Source organism: Phalacrocorax aristotelis, chromosome 2, assembly GCF_949628215.1.
Source record: "Phalacrocorax aristotelis chromosome 2, bGulAri2.1, whole genome shotgun sequence".
Classification (NCBI taxonomy): domain Eukaryota; kingdom Metazoa; phylum Chordata; class Aves; order Suliformes; family Phalacrocoracidae; genus Phalacrocorax; species Phalacrocorax aristotelis.
Genome location: NC_134277.1, coordinates 76,785,787 through 76,801,329, shown reverse-complemented (window position 1 = coordinate 76,801,329; position 15,543 = coordinate 76,785,787). Strand labels below are relative to the sequence as shown.

At 42.4% G+C, this 15,543-nt stretch overlaps 1 protein-coding gene across 4 annotated transcripts; it reads left to right on the top strand.

The window, feature by feature from the left end:
- Window positions 1-3,500: 3,500 nt before the first annotated feature.
- Window positions 3,501-15,299, top strand: LOC142053082 (serpin B11-like). Of its 4 annotated transcripts, none has more exons than XM_075084182.1 (9): window positions 3,510-3,716; window positions 4,901-5,002; window positions 7,988-8,172; window positions 9,783-9,896; window positions 10,242-10,373; window positions 11,229-11,346; window positions 12,571-12,713; window positions 14,391-14,561; window positions 14,678-15,209. In XM_075084182.1, exons 3-9 carry the CDS (start codon window positions 8,002-8,004, stop codon window positions 15,080-15,082), a joined length of 1,254 nt encoding a protein of 417 aa, XP_074940283.1. In that variant the 5' UTR covers window positions 3,510-3,716; window positions 4,901-5,002; window positions 7,988-8,001; the 3' UTR covers window positions 15,083-15,209. The 4 variants fall into 4 exon arrangements, with proteins under 4 accessions (XP_074940281.1, XP_074940283.1, XP_074940282.1 ...); XM_075084181.1 differs by having other exon boundaries at window positions 4,852-5,002; XM_075084180.1 differs by lacking the exon at window positions 4,901-5,002 and having other exon boundaries at window positions 3,501-3,716; window positions 14,678-15,299.
- Window positions 15,300-15,543: the final 244 nt, after the last annotated feature.

The window sequence follows — 15,543 nt, the reverse complement described above, 5'->3', positions numbered from 1 at the left end:
TGTCTGCAATATCTCCAGCGTCAGTCTGTGTGTTCAGTCTTGCGTGTTCCCTGACAGTGTCAGTGTTCACTCTTTACCTCCAATAAGTGGTAGAAATCGAAATTAACAGATTCATGCAGGCCACAAAGTCAAAATAAAAAACTAAACCAATGTGTGGATTGCCCTTCTGGACCACATGATGAGAGTTCCCAGTAAAGACCATGATACTAGCTGGTCACCATATACAGAGAATTCAATTACGTATACTCAAAAAATACAAGCATTTTACCTGAGAATTTTCTTGGTGCTTCAGGTATGAAAGAAACTGGAAAGAGATTTCTAAATGGGAACATGCAATTCCTAATGTGCATTCTTCTAACACCAGAGAACAGCATGGTGGTTATTTTGAATTTGGAGACAGGAGTTCTGTTTTGATTCCTGACCTTGCCAATCCATGAGAAACCTTTAGTGACAATGATTCAGTGGATTTACGCGTTTCCTTGCCTTTGTGGACCTTTAATGGTCTCTAACACATTTTAATACCAAAGGTTTAACTGGAGTCATTGGCCCATACCTTCGAAGGTACTGAGGAGGCTAACTTCCACCAAAAAGAATGGGAGCTGAGAGCTGCAGACTTCTGAGGGTCTTTGCTGATATGCATCAGTTGCCCTGATACATGGTTAGTAGTCAGAAGGGGAATGCAAAATATAACAATTACTTTGCACCCAAATATAACAATTACTTTGCAGCCCATCCTGGTTGAGAAGGAATTGCTTGCAAAGATCTTTACTAGCTCAATAGCTTCAGTGATAGCTGAATGGCTGGGAAATGTTTTGTACACCCCATCATTGTCTGATCTGTTTTGGAGGCTGGGGTCAGAGTTATCCAGAGCTGTCGTCACTGTGGTTTCTACTGGTTCTCCTCTAGGAGGTGAGTTAGGGCATTGCACATGGGGTTGACAACTAAGTAGCTGCATAGGCAAGATGGACTGGTTGCCTATAGTCTGTACGGTTTGTTTGTGTTTGGACACTGACTCCTGGTTGGGTAGTTCCAGTTGTCCAGCAGGCCATATCACAGTTATTGCTACACCTGTGCTGGTCTGCTAGTGTGATGAAAACCTCTGGCAGATTGCCCCGTCCCTCTTTTTCTGCCTGGATGAGATTTTCTGAAGGAGAAAAGCTCATACATCACTCTCTCAGCTTTTTCAGGTTCTGAAAACATTCCAGTCCAGAAGCCAGTCTTCATTTTATGGAAGTCATACTCTGTTGAAATGCTGATCAGAGCCTTTAGCACATCCACACAAATTTATTTAAGCATGTCTTCTCAGAGAGTTCCTTGTGATAGCTTTGGCAGGAAGGGTTATCCCATGAAAGCAGAGGAATACTGCCTCAGGGTGGGGCCCATCTTTCTCCACCTCCTGACTAATACCAAGGTATCCTAGCCTATGCAAGGCAGGCAGATGTTAAGAGATATAAAACTGTCTTAGTCTACAGAAAGCAAACCCATTTAGCGGTTATTTATAAACAGGGTACCTTGCCCATGAAAACCTCAGGTTCATTTTTCACTTCCGCCTCTGCTCTCTTCCAGTCCCAGTATGAAACCTATCCATCTTGCAGCGTGTGAGGAAGTATCAGTAAGGCTCCTGCTGGTGTGAGAAATGCTGTTACAGTCTATTGTTCGGTTCCACCCGTGCTGGCCTCTGGTCCTTGGGCAGGAAATTGCATGGGAGGACATGGGAAAATGTGTGTGGGAGCCTGTGTAGAGGAACACTTACGTGCTGAAAGGTGTTGGTTATGCTGGGGAAAGTGAACATAGCTGAGGACTTGCTCAGATCGCGAAGCTGCTCCACCTCACCTTTCAACAAAGCGTTACTATCCAGGGGTGGGTGATGGCACTGATGGAAAAAAAGCAAGCTGTGGCTGGCTTTTGCAGGTGGTTGCAAACTGCAGTGTTATGTGCCTAGTCATCACATCACTTGCTCAGCTGCACAGTCATTGCCCACTTCCTGCTCCCAGCCTTTTGTAGAAGGGGTGGGATACATCTTAATGTCTTGTGGTAACAAAAGTTGTTTGTGGGGAAGGGCAGTTTGGTTCTGAATCTCGAAAAATGCTACATACAGCCAATTGGCCTTTCATTGGCTTTTCATTGGAAAAGCAGTACAGTTTTGAGCCCTGAATATACTATCCTAAGGGTCTAGAAAAGACAGAGTTTGCACATACATTGACATTTCCTGAGGCAAAGCAGTTAAACTGATGTCAAGGAAGTTCTGAGGGAATATATATACAGGAGAAGTAAAATAAATCAGTAGAGGAACAATGTTAATGTAGGAGGGAGGGAGAAAGCACAGAGATTGGAAGAAGGAGAGTCTTGAAAGATGCTAAAAATACTTAGACTGTCACAGGAAAGAGGCTAGGACTCATAAATGCAGAAGAAGAAGAGATACATGGGAAGGCAATGTGCAGAAATAAATAAAAAAAAACAGATAAAAAGACAGAAACAACTGAGGAGAAAGACTAAGAAACATGAAGGGGGGAAAACAGAAACAAAGACATGAATTTTATCGTTGTATCTTGCATTGTTTACAGATCCTTCTTTTCGGATGGGCACTGGGGCTTTGGGGCACTGGAGCCTGGGTAACTGGGTTGACACCTTGGCAGAGGAGCACGGAACAGCAAAGCTGGTGGGAGATGCACCTGAGGAAGAGGATGGCCCAGCTTCAGCACTAGAAGGGAAGTGTGGCAAGGGCAAGATGGTACTGGGAGACCTTCTTCCTCTTTCTTCCTTTCTGCCCTCACCATACCGGATCCCTCAAATATCCTATGAATCCAATGCCAGTTTTATGCTTTGTAGGAAGAAAGAAGAGGTGAGAAAGGAAAGACAGAAATTTTTCAGGGTTGCAAAGCCACATACAACCTTAGAGGACTTAATTTTGACCCCTGAGTCCAGCTGCTATAACCCAGTGTTGCACCTGAGCTCAGTGGCGCTAACTAGGGGAGATCAAACACTCTGCTGATACAGCTCCATGCTTCCCATCTCTACTTCCACCTCACTTTATGCTGGAGACGTAACCTATGTGATCAGCCGCTCCTGCCCTTTCATTCTTAACTCCAATGGCTTAAAAGAATACCCCCTGGCTGGGGATTCTTGTTCCAGTTCAAGGAAATACTTCTTCCCTTCTCTAATTAAGCTCCTTCCATACTCATAAAGTTGACTCCTTACCTGAGAGAGAGAGATGGCTGTAGGCAACATAAAGCTCATGCATTTCACATTCATTTGCTCTATCTCTGCAAGGAAGCTCAGCTCCAAACAAGGCTTCTCTGAATGCTGGCATGAACCCTGCACACCCCTGTGTCCAGGCCAGACCCCATCACATTTGAAAGGGACTACATACAGCAGTACAGCCATAGATCTCCAGCTGAGGCTGACTTGGCATTGCAATCAGGAGATGTTGCCAGCAGATATTGCCTGCCAAACTCGTTGGGCAGCTTTGAGAGAAATACTATTAGTATATTGCTAGATACAGGTTTCCCAGTCTTCTGTGGGGAGAAGTCTTCTCCCTGCAGTCTTCTGCAGTGATGGTATTTGCATTGAATTGCAACATGCTGCTATCATCAACAGTTTTTTAAAGGCTGAACTTTCCTACAAGAGAGTGGGAAGTTTTTGTAATACAGTATTCACAAGAACGTGCTCCAGAGCTCAGCCGTTGTGCTCTTCATTTAACCTCTTCAGGCAAGAAGGTAAACATTTTTTTTTAAAAAATAACTTGTGATTTTTTTGTTGCAGATCCAAAGTAGTCTACAGGTTGGTAAAGTAAACATCATGTTTACAGATGGGACAGAGGGGGAGATACCTTTACAGGCTGCAGGCAGCAAAACACACTGCTAAAATTCAGGTGGCTCAAGAGCTCACACAAAGGGAGCTGGTCTTCAGTGGGACGTAGATGGGGAATTTAGGAAATGCATGCCCAAATCTGTGAATCTAAAGATTCTTGCCTAAATTTCACAGGCTTTTGAATCTGAAATTTCCCCAGGACTGCTCTGCCCATCCAGAAAGCTTTAATTGCCACAGGACTGATCAGCTCAGTAGCTTATACCAGAGAGCAGATGCTTTCCTGCCTATGTCCCTGGAAGGGCTGAAGGGCAGGCTCTTTCAGAGCACCTCTACCTACTCAAGTAGAAATGGGCTTCACATGAAGTGATGGTGCCGATGACTTGGGCAGATCCACCCATGAAGTGGGAGATACAGGTTAATTTCCCTTCTTTACTCAGGTTTCCGTGGCACAAGAAAAAGCCTTGAAATGTTCACTAGATGAGAGAGAGGGTGTGCAGGTCTTTGGCTGGGTGCTTAGGCGTTTCCCTTGCACCCTGATCCCTGCTGCCAGGGGATTGTTTATGTTCTTAAACAATGACTATATAAAATAGGAAGGGTGGAGTGGTATTCAGATTTTGTTTTGTTAGTGGGGGTGCTAGTCTTCGCTATCAACATATTAGCTCTTGGGTTTGGCAACGATGTTTAGAAGCTTGCTGAGGATCTCATGCAGCTGCACACAGGCATAGCAAATAACATGCTGCTGTAGAGCCCGTGACAGGCCAATGTACATCTGTGTCTGTTTATGCAGGAATAATTGTTGTAGAAAGAGGTAGAAAAGATACATCCTGGAGTTACTGATGCAAAATAATAGAAGCAGTCAGAAAAAGCCCTTTTTGGCATACAAGTAGCAGCCTGAGAAGCTAAGTTGTTTAGAAAATGAACTTGGTAACATTTCCCTTGAAAAGTTATTTTGTACTGAAATGCATTGGGTTTTAACTTAAAACATGTTGCTTTGGAAATGTTTTGTGTCACATAGAGATGATTAGAATTTCTGTGTTGTAGGAAATTTCATTTTTCATATGTGATGTTTGTCCCTTTCACTCCAAATGAGCACAGAAACACTTGGAAATGTCTTTTTGGATGAATGGGCATGAAAAATAAGAAAGTCACTTCTACCAGTGATAGATTTTTCATGTGAGGAGGCAGTGAGGAGGTATGTGCTCCTTTTCTAGGTTAAACACATGTCATTTCTCCCAATTCTGTCTTCCTTTGTGTATGAGAAATGAATGTACGTTAAAGCAGCTTAATGGGAGGCAGATTGAATAAGTAAAACATGCAATGGGAATTACCATATGGCATCAGGGAAAACAGGTTCCTTCTTGCTTTGCCTTGTATTAAATATAGAATTAACTTAAGAACAAGGCTACAGCTCTCTTAGCCTCCCCACCTTATTTACTGCCTCCTCCTGTTGACTGCATAATATAATCTAATACACCTATTAATTATGATGACTTTGAGCACAGCTTTTTATTCTTTGAGAGTTTTTTGTCTTGATTTCATCTACCCTTAGCTGAAAACAAACTGTAAGGAGAGGACAGGTCATGAATATTTATAGGAAAGGAGTGTTCCTCATTTCACACAGCCATGGAAGAAGTTTGTCATGTTTCCAAAGTCTCTGGTACACAGTGGTTTCTTCTGAAGCAAGCTCTTTTCCTGGGTAGCTTCTTGCTAACATGTAACAGCGCCAGCAACCTCCATCTGTCAGACTATGTTAAAACTACTAAACCATCATGCAAAGCATCTCCCTTCATCAGCTGTAAAGCCCCAACCCTGCTTGCTGTCTCTGCACTATTGCTAATGTTCAGTGCAGACATTTTGGCTAGTGCAGACCGGCAGCTGTGATCTTCCTGGAACAAGTCGTTTGATCTTATACCTTCTCTCCTTACCACTCTTTTAAAAGTAATGTTACCATTTGTTTACCGCCATGCAGGCGTTCTCCAAACTCCACCGTCCTCGCACTAACTCCAAAACTCTCACTGACTGAAAGATTACACAAATTACACATGTGGCTTTATGGCATGGAATCATTCATGCACTTGTGTCTGCCCCATTTTACATTAAGAAAATTCACTAAATCCTTTCATTCTGCAGTAAGAAAGTTCCTCCACCAGCCCACAGATCCCCTCCCTTGCTTTGGGTTTCCAGGGCAGCTCTCTAAGTAGTTCCCACTCACAAAACCGTGGAGTCGGCCGCGGTGTTTGTGCCTGGCCATCACCCTGAGGACAGCTGGCTGCTTTTTCTAAAGGAGTAGCCACCTCCGTATGCCAGGCACTGGCTTTTAAAACCTGTTCCCAGCTGCTGTGCTCTCCCTCCATGCTTGGCAGTCCATCCTCTCCCTGCAGGGTGGGGTGGAGGTGCCTCTTTCCTGCTGAGGAAGTTCATTAACTCTTTTTTTCCCCTTGACTCTTTCTGAGGTTTGGGCACACCTACAATACACCTCATGACCTACATTTGCTGTGAACAATTTCACAGCTCCATTTCAGATCTTTCAAGAGGTGTGGAAGTGGAGCAATACAAACTTCAGCACTAAAGAAGCGCTGAGTTCTGTTTTCAGAATAGTTCTGGATAGTAGGTAATGAAGGTGGAAGAATAAAGAAACAATTATTTAGTGCAATGTCTTTTTCTTGTGGTAAGATGACTGTGTTATTAAAAGGAAAATGAAAGACAAACTTACAAAGACACAAAGAGCAGAGCTAGAACAGCTGCTTTCAGAATTAATGAGATATAACTCATATTTAATTTGTCCAGAGAACCTTTTGGGCATTTCTCCTCTGTTTTGCCCATTTGTATTAGGTCTTTCTGTGAAGTACTTCAGGACTTCAGGGTAAAACAAATGTCTCAGTATGAAACATATATGAACTTTTTCTTTCGGCATTGCAGGTTGTTTCCACAGATCATCAGTCAGAAACATGATGAAGCATTGATTATTTCTGTGCTTTTCAAGCGAGTCAAAAGACAAGAAATGTCTGCATTTGCTGCATGTGGCACCTTCGTATGTTCAGCAGCTTGACTTTTCAGCTCTTCCAAGCCACTGCAGCAATCTGTCTTAGGCTAAGTCTGTTTTCCTATGGGCTGAGTTCACTCGCGTTGTCTGGCACTTGCTGCAGGCTAAGGAGGTTTGCACAGACAAATGTTGCATCTCAGCTGAGCCTCAGCAACTCTCTATGTCCTGGTAACTTCTGGCATCTGAGCCCCAGCTTCTCATGCAAAGTCCGTGCCTGGCTCATTGGCTGAGCAAGAGGCAGTGTGGGCTCTGCATCCTTGAGGACAATGCAAGACATTTTGAGTTGTTCTTGGAGTAAAAGCTCTGTGAAAGGCAGGCTCTGTGTGTGAGTGGGGAGCTGTGGCTGTGGTAGAAGAGCTGGGGCCTCAGTGGGTGAATGGGGTGGCAGGGAAGCATTGTCTGGGAAAAGAGTAACACAGATCTACTCATGTTGTTGAGCAGGAACTTACAGGTGCCTTATCAGGGTTGTTGGGCTGTTGCTTTGTTTGGAAATTTTAATTATGTATCCTGCCTGAATCTGTGGCTCCTGGAAAACTCATGATGAGCGAAAACGTGTATTTCAAACTGTTCATGTTTCCATATGTAGTTCATTCTCCATGGCTGTTAACGACTCTTATGAAAACATTTAATTAAAAGTTATTTTATTTTTATAAACCTGCTGTTTGAACCCTCATACCACAACTCAGCTTACCAGACACGGTTATATGCAGGCGTAGTTTCTGTCAACAAGTTTCTGTCACTAATCGTATGTTGTTACAAGAGGAAAGAGTCGATATACCTGTATACATCAAACCAGTTTGGAGAAGGAAAATTTTAATCTACAGTTGTCTGATTTCGATATCATGACCTGCAATAAGATACACCATGGGAAAACACAGAAAAATGGTCCTTTCTGAGGAATATATATGTTCTGAGTGTGGGTCCCTTTTCCAGACCCACTGTGCCCTTGCTCCTGCTGTGTAGCATGGACTGACAGATGTGTGCAAGGTTGGCTGTTTAAACTCTCAGAATTTAGCAAACTTCTATTATTTAGCAACCAGCTATGGGACAATCTCAGGGCAGACAGATGCTTCACAGTGTGATCTAGCTAGGCAACAAGCTGCCTCAAATTTCTTCTTTCTTTTGTGCTCCTAGTCAGCAGCTGCTTCATGATGGGCTCCCTTTCCAGACCAGTTACTGAATTTTGCCTTGATCTCTACAATAAGCTCAACAGGAATGCAGAGGACACAAACATCATCTTCTCTCCGATAAGCATCTCTGTTGCCCTGGCCCTGGTCCATCTAGGTGCAAAAAACAACACTGCTGCTCAGATAGAGAAAGTAAGTATTAATGAAACATGCCGAGATGCTTTAACATTGCGTGCTGCTCACTTAATGGAAATGTTGGGCATCCTAGCATGGCACATGTGCACGGGTCTCATAGGAAACAAGCACAAATATAAGCACAGGTGTTGCCTTCACAGTTGTGCTTGGTGCACTATGATCCTTGCCATCCGCTTATGTGAGTCACACCGTGCCCCCATGAAGACTCAGGAGCATGGAGCAAGAGCTGAATGAGAGGAGGCTGTACACCGCAGTGAGGGACTCCAGCTTTCCCCCAGCCTTCAGCTAGCATGCCAGCCTTTGCTTCAAAATTATGGACAGGCATTTCTCGTGGTTGCTATGAGAATGCTGAAAGTTTGACTCTGGGTGGGTAGTGGGGAGAGTTGCAGAAACCTGAAGTGATCGCAGCTGGACGGCTGGAAGCATTAGCTCACTTACCACTTATGATATTCAAAAGTCAAAATGTCTCACCTGCAGAGCTCACAGGGACCCAGGTGGGCAGGGAGGGGATGAAGGAGTCCACCCCTCTGATTTCTGTGCCTTTACTCCCTGCAGTGCAAGTTCTGCTTTCTACAGTCTTTCTTCTCTTTTCTTGTTTGTGCCATGAGCGGTAAAAGACCAATAATCCTAAAACAGAGATTCTTGTCAGTAGCTGGCTCTGTACTGGTAGATCTTCATCTATCATATCCTAACACTGCCATGTGCACAGTCTGACTGCTGGGGCACCTGCAACCAAGGTAGACATGCCCTCCTCAAGAGGTTCCCAGGGTGTGCTGGGTTGACCTTGGCTGGTGGCTGTCAGGTGCCCACCCAGCCACTCTCTCACTCCCCCGTTTCAGCAAGGACAGGGGGAGAAAATAAGGTGAAAAATCTTGTGGATCAAGATAAGGACAGGGAGATCACTCACCAGTTACTGTCATGGCAAAACAGAATTGACTCATTCTGGAGCTGGCTGGAACCAGCTCTGTTTGACATGGGGGCAGTCCCCTGACCTCTTTGCCCAGAGGCCACCCTTGCAGCCCACTGGCTACCATAACTTTGCCGCATAAACTCAATACACCGGGACTCTTTCTTACTTTAGGAAAGCAGTGGGGTACCAAGATCCTCAATAAAAAGATTGCATTGATGTATGATGTAACATTATTATAATGGAGAAGCTGCTGGAAATGTTTCAGTGAGATATTTGCACATTAGAAACAAGGACTTGTTTCCATTGCGAGCACTGTGGTATTGATATACTTCCTAAGCTAATGCGAAGATTAAGAATGGTTGCAAAAAGCCAGTTTTGTTGTTTTCAAAGGAAACTATTTTTATGTCTTTGCCTGAGGCAACTTTTTGTTTTGAAATTTAAGATAACTGTAGCAATAAAAGTGTAAACACTTTGAGGGATTAAGTGCAAGTTCTTCTTGGTTTGCTAATATAGAAATGTGTATTTGAATATGAATTTATGAACAGTTTAAAGTCTGTCCTTTCAGCCTGACTGAAGCTGAGAAAATATCTTGCATAAATCAATGCCATTTATCCAGGAAAGCATAGCAGATCTTTTAAATAAGGAAAATGTTTTTAGCCCAGTTACAATTTCCATAATTAGGCATCCTCAACTACAGGTGCTCCATGTCAGGAAAGCTGCAGGAAGAATGAGCCTTGGATCTGACCTTGAGAGTGCAGCCCCAGAAATGGAGCCAGAACGAAGCCAGGAAGGACAGTCATCCCTCTCACAGGTACGCCCTTGGGTGGGGAGCACAGGAGCCTTTTCTTCACCGCACGGCCGATTACTAGTTACAAAGCACTAGAGTCTACCACTGGAGGGAGTCACGGTCACATGCACAGAGTCTGCCTAATCCACTAGGAAATACCTGATACAAGTTGTTCCCTTATTAAGGGCCAAGTCTTCCATGAAGTCAATGCCAAAGACTGCAGCGATCTCATCTGAAGGAGGATCAGGCTGGATTTAAAAATCAGCACATTAGGAATTAGCCCTATAATGTAATCTAATTAGGATGCAAATTCTCAACCAAAACTATATGGAGGAATAGTTATAATTGTTGTGTTTATAATATTCCTAGTGTAACAAGGATGAAGACCTTAACCATAAAGCATTCCACGTACTGCTTTTACAACTACAAAACCTTGGTGAAAGCTATGTTTTAACCCTGGCCAACAATCTCTTTATACAACAAGGATTTAAACTCCGGGAGGTAAGTTACCTGTGTCTGCTAACTGCTGTGGCCCTGACCTCAAGCTTCCCTGTAACTGTGAGCCTTGCTATTGCCCCCACTGTGCATTTTGGAGCACTTGATATGCTTCCTGGAGCCGTATCTTCTGGGACTGGTGAAAATGAGACAAGAGTGTCGGCTTTCAATTCTTTTGTTTAAAAAAAACCCCAACAACCTGTGGATATCAATGGCTATAGAGCAAAAACAAAGCAGGGGTCTGTTCACTTTTGGCATGTCTACACTTAGCCAGAGGTGTGACTGCAGCCAAAAATGGCCTATTCAAGCTGTCTGTAAGCTACTTACTTCTGGGCTTGCAAGTGGCACGACTGGGGCAGCAGTAAGTTTGGCAAGGGCTTATCACCTGAGATGTTATATAGTTTCATGTGCAGAGCTTCTATGCTGAACTTCATGTTCTTTTCTTACTGAATGACAGAGTGGTCTCTAGATTACCTCATATGGATATCTTGCTAGTCACATCTTTGCTTTGCTGTCAATTATGTCTGTGGAATGATTTGGATACTTAAGCATTCTTGCATCCACTCTAATTTTTTACTTTTATCCGGACTTCAGGTTTGCAGTTCTCCATGGGAAGACTCTTTCTTCTGGCTTTCTTTTTACTTATTTACTTTTTTGCCTATGCAATAGAGTAATTGTCTCTTCTTCAAAGATCCTCTGAATAAACTTCAGATAGTTGAGTTTTCCAAAATGAAACTTTGTCTTAGGGAGTCAACAAGTCCCTCACCATTTCTCAAATAGTTCTGAACCATTGATTTATTTCAAAAGGGGGTAAGTGCTTAACAGATTTGACTAATTCATAATCTTTGTTTTGCTTTACAGCAATTTCTAACGTGCACTAAGGAACTGTATGGAGCAATACCACAGATAGTGGACTTTCAGGGTGCTACTGAAGCTGCCAGAATAAAAATTAATGCTTGGGTTGAAAGTCAGACACAAGGTAAAACAAAGCAAAACTATAACCATATGATCACTGCCTTCTTCCACTGCTTCAACAAAAGAAAATCCAGGGCATGAAAAGCAAAGACTTGTTCACATTTCTGGGTGTTCAGTCTTATGCTGTTTAAACACTGTCTTCCCATCCACTTTTGAAAAATTAGAGCAAGTTATCAGCTATATTATTTCTGAATTAAAGCTGGGTTTGTTGTCAAATACTTTTATATTCCCACCCTTATGCCTGGCATGATAATTGTAGTAATACCTATAAAGCTTGACCAGACATTTTGCTTCCATGAACAGCCACAAATGCAGACCCAGGACAGCAGGGGGTGGAAGCTGTGAGTTTCATGGTGAAACTAGGAAGAACTTGGGGGAAGAGGGAAGACGACTGATAACCTGGTTATATGTAGAGTGATGCCCACAAAGACGAGAGATGTGACCACCAGTGAGACCCACTATCGCAAGTGATAATCAATTCCCTTAAGAGGCTAGCAGGGGCCATTGGCTCTTGCTGGTTAGACTAAGCATGAAATATGGCATTTTCCTTTAGTTTTGCTAGAGCTGCAGAAGCAGCAGGGTGAAAATTTTCTAAATCTTCTGGCTGAACATAAACCAGAACTTAGTGGGGGAAAAGCAAATAGATTTGAAGGTGTCTGTAATTTCTCAGTTGCCCATCTCCTGACCAAACCTGTCCTTGTATTGGCAAAGCGGCCTGTAACTGGTATGGGAAAGAGCTGTTTGGCTCCTAGTAAGAGGTCCAAAGGTTCAGGAGCCACCTAGCACAGGGTTAGGAGCTATCATTGCTCTGGGTGCTCATATGAAGCCTGTGGACCTCGTAACTCTTACTTCAGCCTCTGTGTAGAAAGTCAAAAGCTTCACAGCTGGTTAGCTGCTGTGCTTGGTGCAAAGGGAAAGATGCCCTCATGTAAACTGCAATGTGTGGTTAAAGGTGCTGCCTCCTTCCCTGTGGTTAATGTCACCTGGCACATATGCATGGTCACTGACACTAACAGCTGGCTAATTTGGTGAAGCCAGTCCTCCCTGGATGGTAACAGTGCAGAGGAATCTACCATTTGTTTACCTTTATTGTCCATGCCCTTTGAATAAACCAAGAACTGGATTTCTATGTTTCTCCAAAACTAAGTTCACAGGTAAGTAATTAAGTCTCAGTCCAGAGTCTTAATGACAGCTAGCAAATACTTCTGTATTCCAAAATTTCCTTTAGGTAAAATCAAGGAACTCTTTGCTCCTGGTGTGATTGACATACATGCATTGCTGGTGCTGGTGAATGTAATCTACTTCAAAGCATCCTGGGAAAACAAGTTTGAGGAACAGAAAACTGTACAGAGAGACTTTAAACTGAACCAGGTACATCTGCATTCTGTAAATCTTAACATTATTTACCCTAGATACTGTGAACAATGAAGAAAGCACAATGTCCAAGGCTCAGCTGCCCTGTGAGCAAGGTGTGAGTGTGTTGGGAACTTAACCTACCTCTCCTGTTAGGAAGAGGTAGCAGGAGGGTTTTTCACAGTAAAGCATAATCTTTACTAAAAAAGCGTGGAAGATTCAGAAGTTGCAATGCCTCTGAGTTTTGCTTTGGTGACTGGCAAAACGCAAGCGTTAGCCTTGATTGGCACTTTGGAACACAGTAGTCATTACAGATAGTTGTCATGGATGGAAGCAAATCTGAACATCCCTTTTCATCCAGGCTCCAGGGGGTCATCCTGGCGCTTATATGTTCAGTACTTTTTAACATTAGCGATGCATTTGAGAAATTAAAACAAACAGACTAAACAAACTAGGCCAGATAGTAACAAACTACAAATACACAGTTACAATTTGAAAAACAAAAAATTTTTATGTGTTATTTTCGTCTATATGTAGTATTTGCAACATTTGAAGGCTTATTCTAAACATATTTTAATATTTGGCCTTTTTTTTCCTGCCATGGGGATATCACCAAAGCCGTCATTTTTTAAGTAAGGTTATTGTAAATATGGTTGAAAAGTTAGTTCTTTAACAAGCACATTCCTAAGTATTGTGTGTGCCATTTAAGCCTAACAGATGTTATCAGAAAAGACTTTCATTTAATTAATTTTTCTCTTCTTTCCATATCTTGTGCCAATATTCCATTAGTTGTCATCCATAACAAAATTAAAAAAATCTAACAGATTTAGATCTGATCTTAACTTGCAAAGCTTTGTATGGGAAATAGTCTCTTTTGAGTGTTCCTCATAGATCAAAGAAAAAGGATAGAAACCCATATATTTCTAGTTATCATGTTGCATTCCATTGTTAAGACACCAGTAAGAAACTGTCATACTGAGTACTTATATTTGTGTCTTTAAATATGGATATTGACAGTGGTCTATAGCTGAGAACATTTGGTGCACTGCTGCAGTAGGAGACACTATGAGATGGGGGGAAGCTGTATAGATTTTTCTTCATGTGCTAATCAATGCTAGCAGGATTTTTGTCTGAAAATATGTCATCTACCAAAATTCTTCTTACACTACTGTAGAAGTTAGCTAAGAAGTTAGCTATCTGGCAAAGGAAACTCGAGTCTTTACACAGCTTTCGAACAACCCCATCACAAAAAAGGCAAGATAACAAGACTAGGAGAGTGTGCCTGAGAAAGGCTCTTTACCTATTTGTTGCTTCCCTTCTTAAAATTCAGCCTGGTAAATGACAGCCTGATTCTTGCAATGTTATTTCTTCTTTATCCCTGTCCAAGTTAGGACTTTCAACTCCAACCAGCATCAGCCTGTTGGGAGATGTAACACTATTAAGCAACTTCACCATCTGATCAGTTGCAAGTAATTGTGGTTTGTTTGGTTTGTTTTTTTTTCAGAGAATTATCCCATTTATTTATGCATGGCAAAGCTGATGTTTTGTGTGTCACTATAGACACAACAAAATAAAGAAAAATGTTTAGCCTAGCAACAATTACTGCTGAAACCCTGACTACTGATATTACACCTACAAGAAGTTTAAATGCTGAGCTGTATTGCTTAAGTGACTGTATAATCTTCTTTTAAATAGAATGAAAAAAAACCTGTACAGATGATGTATCAGAAAGGCACATTTAAATTAGGCTACATTGAGGAGATTGGTGCTCAGATCCTTGAACTCCCTTATGCTCAGAAGACACTGAGCATGATCATCCTGCTGCCAGGTGACATGGCTGATGGATCTACCAGTGGGCTGGAGCAGGTAAGGCAGTATATATCACGGTCTATATCATGGTTGTTTGAATTAAGGCTGGGTAAAGATCTAAACTTTTCAAAGCTGCCCACCTATTTTAAGCTCTTTTTTCCCCCATCTTCTAGATTGGAAGCACAATGACCTATGAAAATTTAATGCTGTGGACCTCTTCAGAGCACATGTTTGAGACAAAAGTGGAGGTATACCTCCCCCGATTCAAGCTTGAAGGCACCTTTAACCTCAATGAGGTATTACAAGAGATGGGGATGACTGACATCTTCACTGAATCAAAAGCTGATCTTTCTGAAATGTCGTTTGCAAAATATCTGGTGCTGTCAAATGTGGTCCATAAGACGTACGTGGAAGTCAATGAGGAAGGCACTGTAGCAGCAGCTAGTACAGGAGCTGTCATTGTGAGGAGGTCTCTTCCTCTCACAGAGGTGTTTATGGCTGACCACCCTTTCTTATTCTTTATTAGACACAATCCTACCAATACCATTCTTTTCTTTGGCAAACTCTGCTCACCTTAAAATCAGGGCCATTTTCTAACATTGTGAGAAACACCTGGATGAAAGCTGTACCACTTTCTCCCCAGTGATATGTACTGTATCTGCCTTTGTGCTATTCTGCACTATATAAAAAGCTTATGCCAGAAGCAACTTTGACTTTATTTACTTATTTAGATGTGTGCCTACATCTAAAGTGTCATCAGTTGGAAGACTGGTGTGATATGTACTCCTTTCATTGAGCCCTGGATCTTTTTGTGTGAGTTTTTATTAGTAGCATTGGTTTTCATTATAATAATAGTAGGAATATTCAGTCATGGAAAAGGACAGGATTCTGCCCTTCTGGACACCTCTAGAAAGGGAGTTGATACAACACTAATTAGGTATACAGGAGAGCAGGATTTGGACCCTCTTTTTACTGGACTTCTTCTGCATTCATTTTTTGAAATAAAAGCTCACAGAATCTGACACAGAGGTCAGAAGGG

Coding starts and splice junctions, on each gene's coding strand:
- LOC142053082 (XM_075084180.1), top strand. CDS start 8,002: ATGATGGGCTCCCTTTCCAGACCAGTTACTGAATTTTGCCTTGATCTC. Junction 8,173..9,782: donor CTGCTGCTCAGATAGAGAAA/GTAAGTATTAAT, acceptor CCTCAACTACAG/GTGCTCCATGTCAGGAAAGC. Junction 14,562..14,677: donor CTACCAGTGGGCTGGAGCAG/GTAAGGCAGTAT, acceptor CCCATCTTCTAG/ATTGGAAGCACAATGACCTA.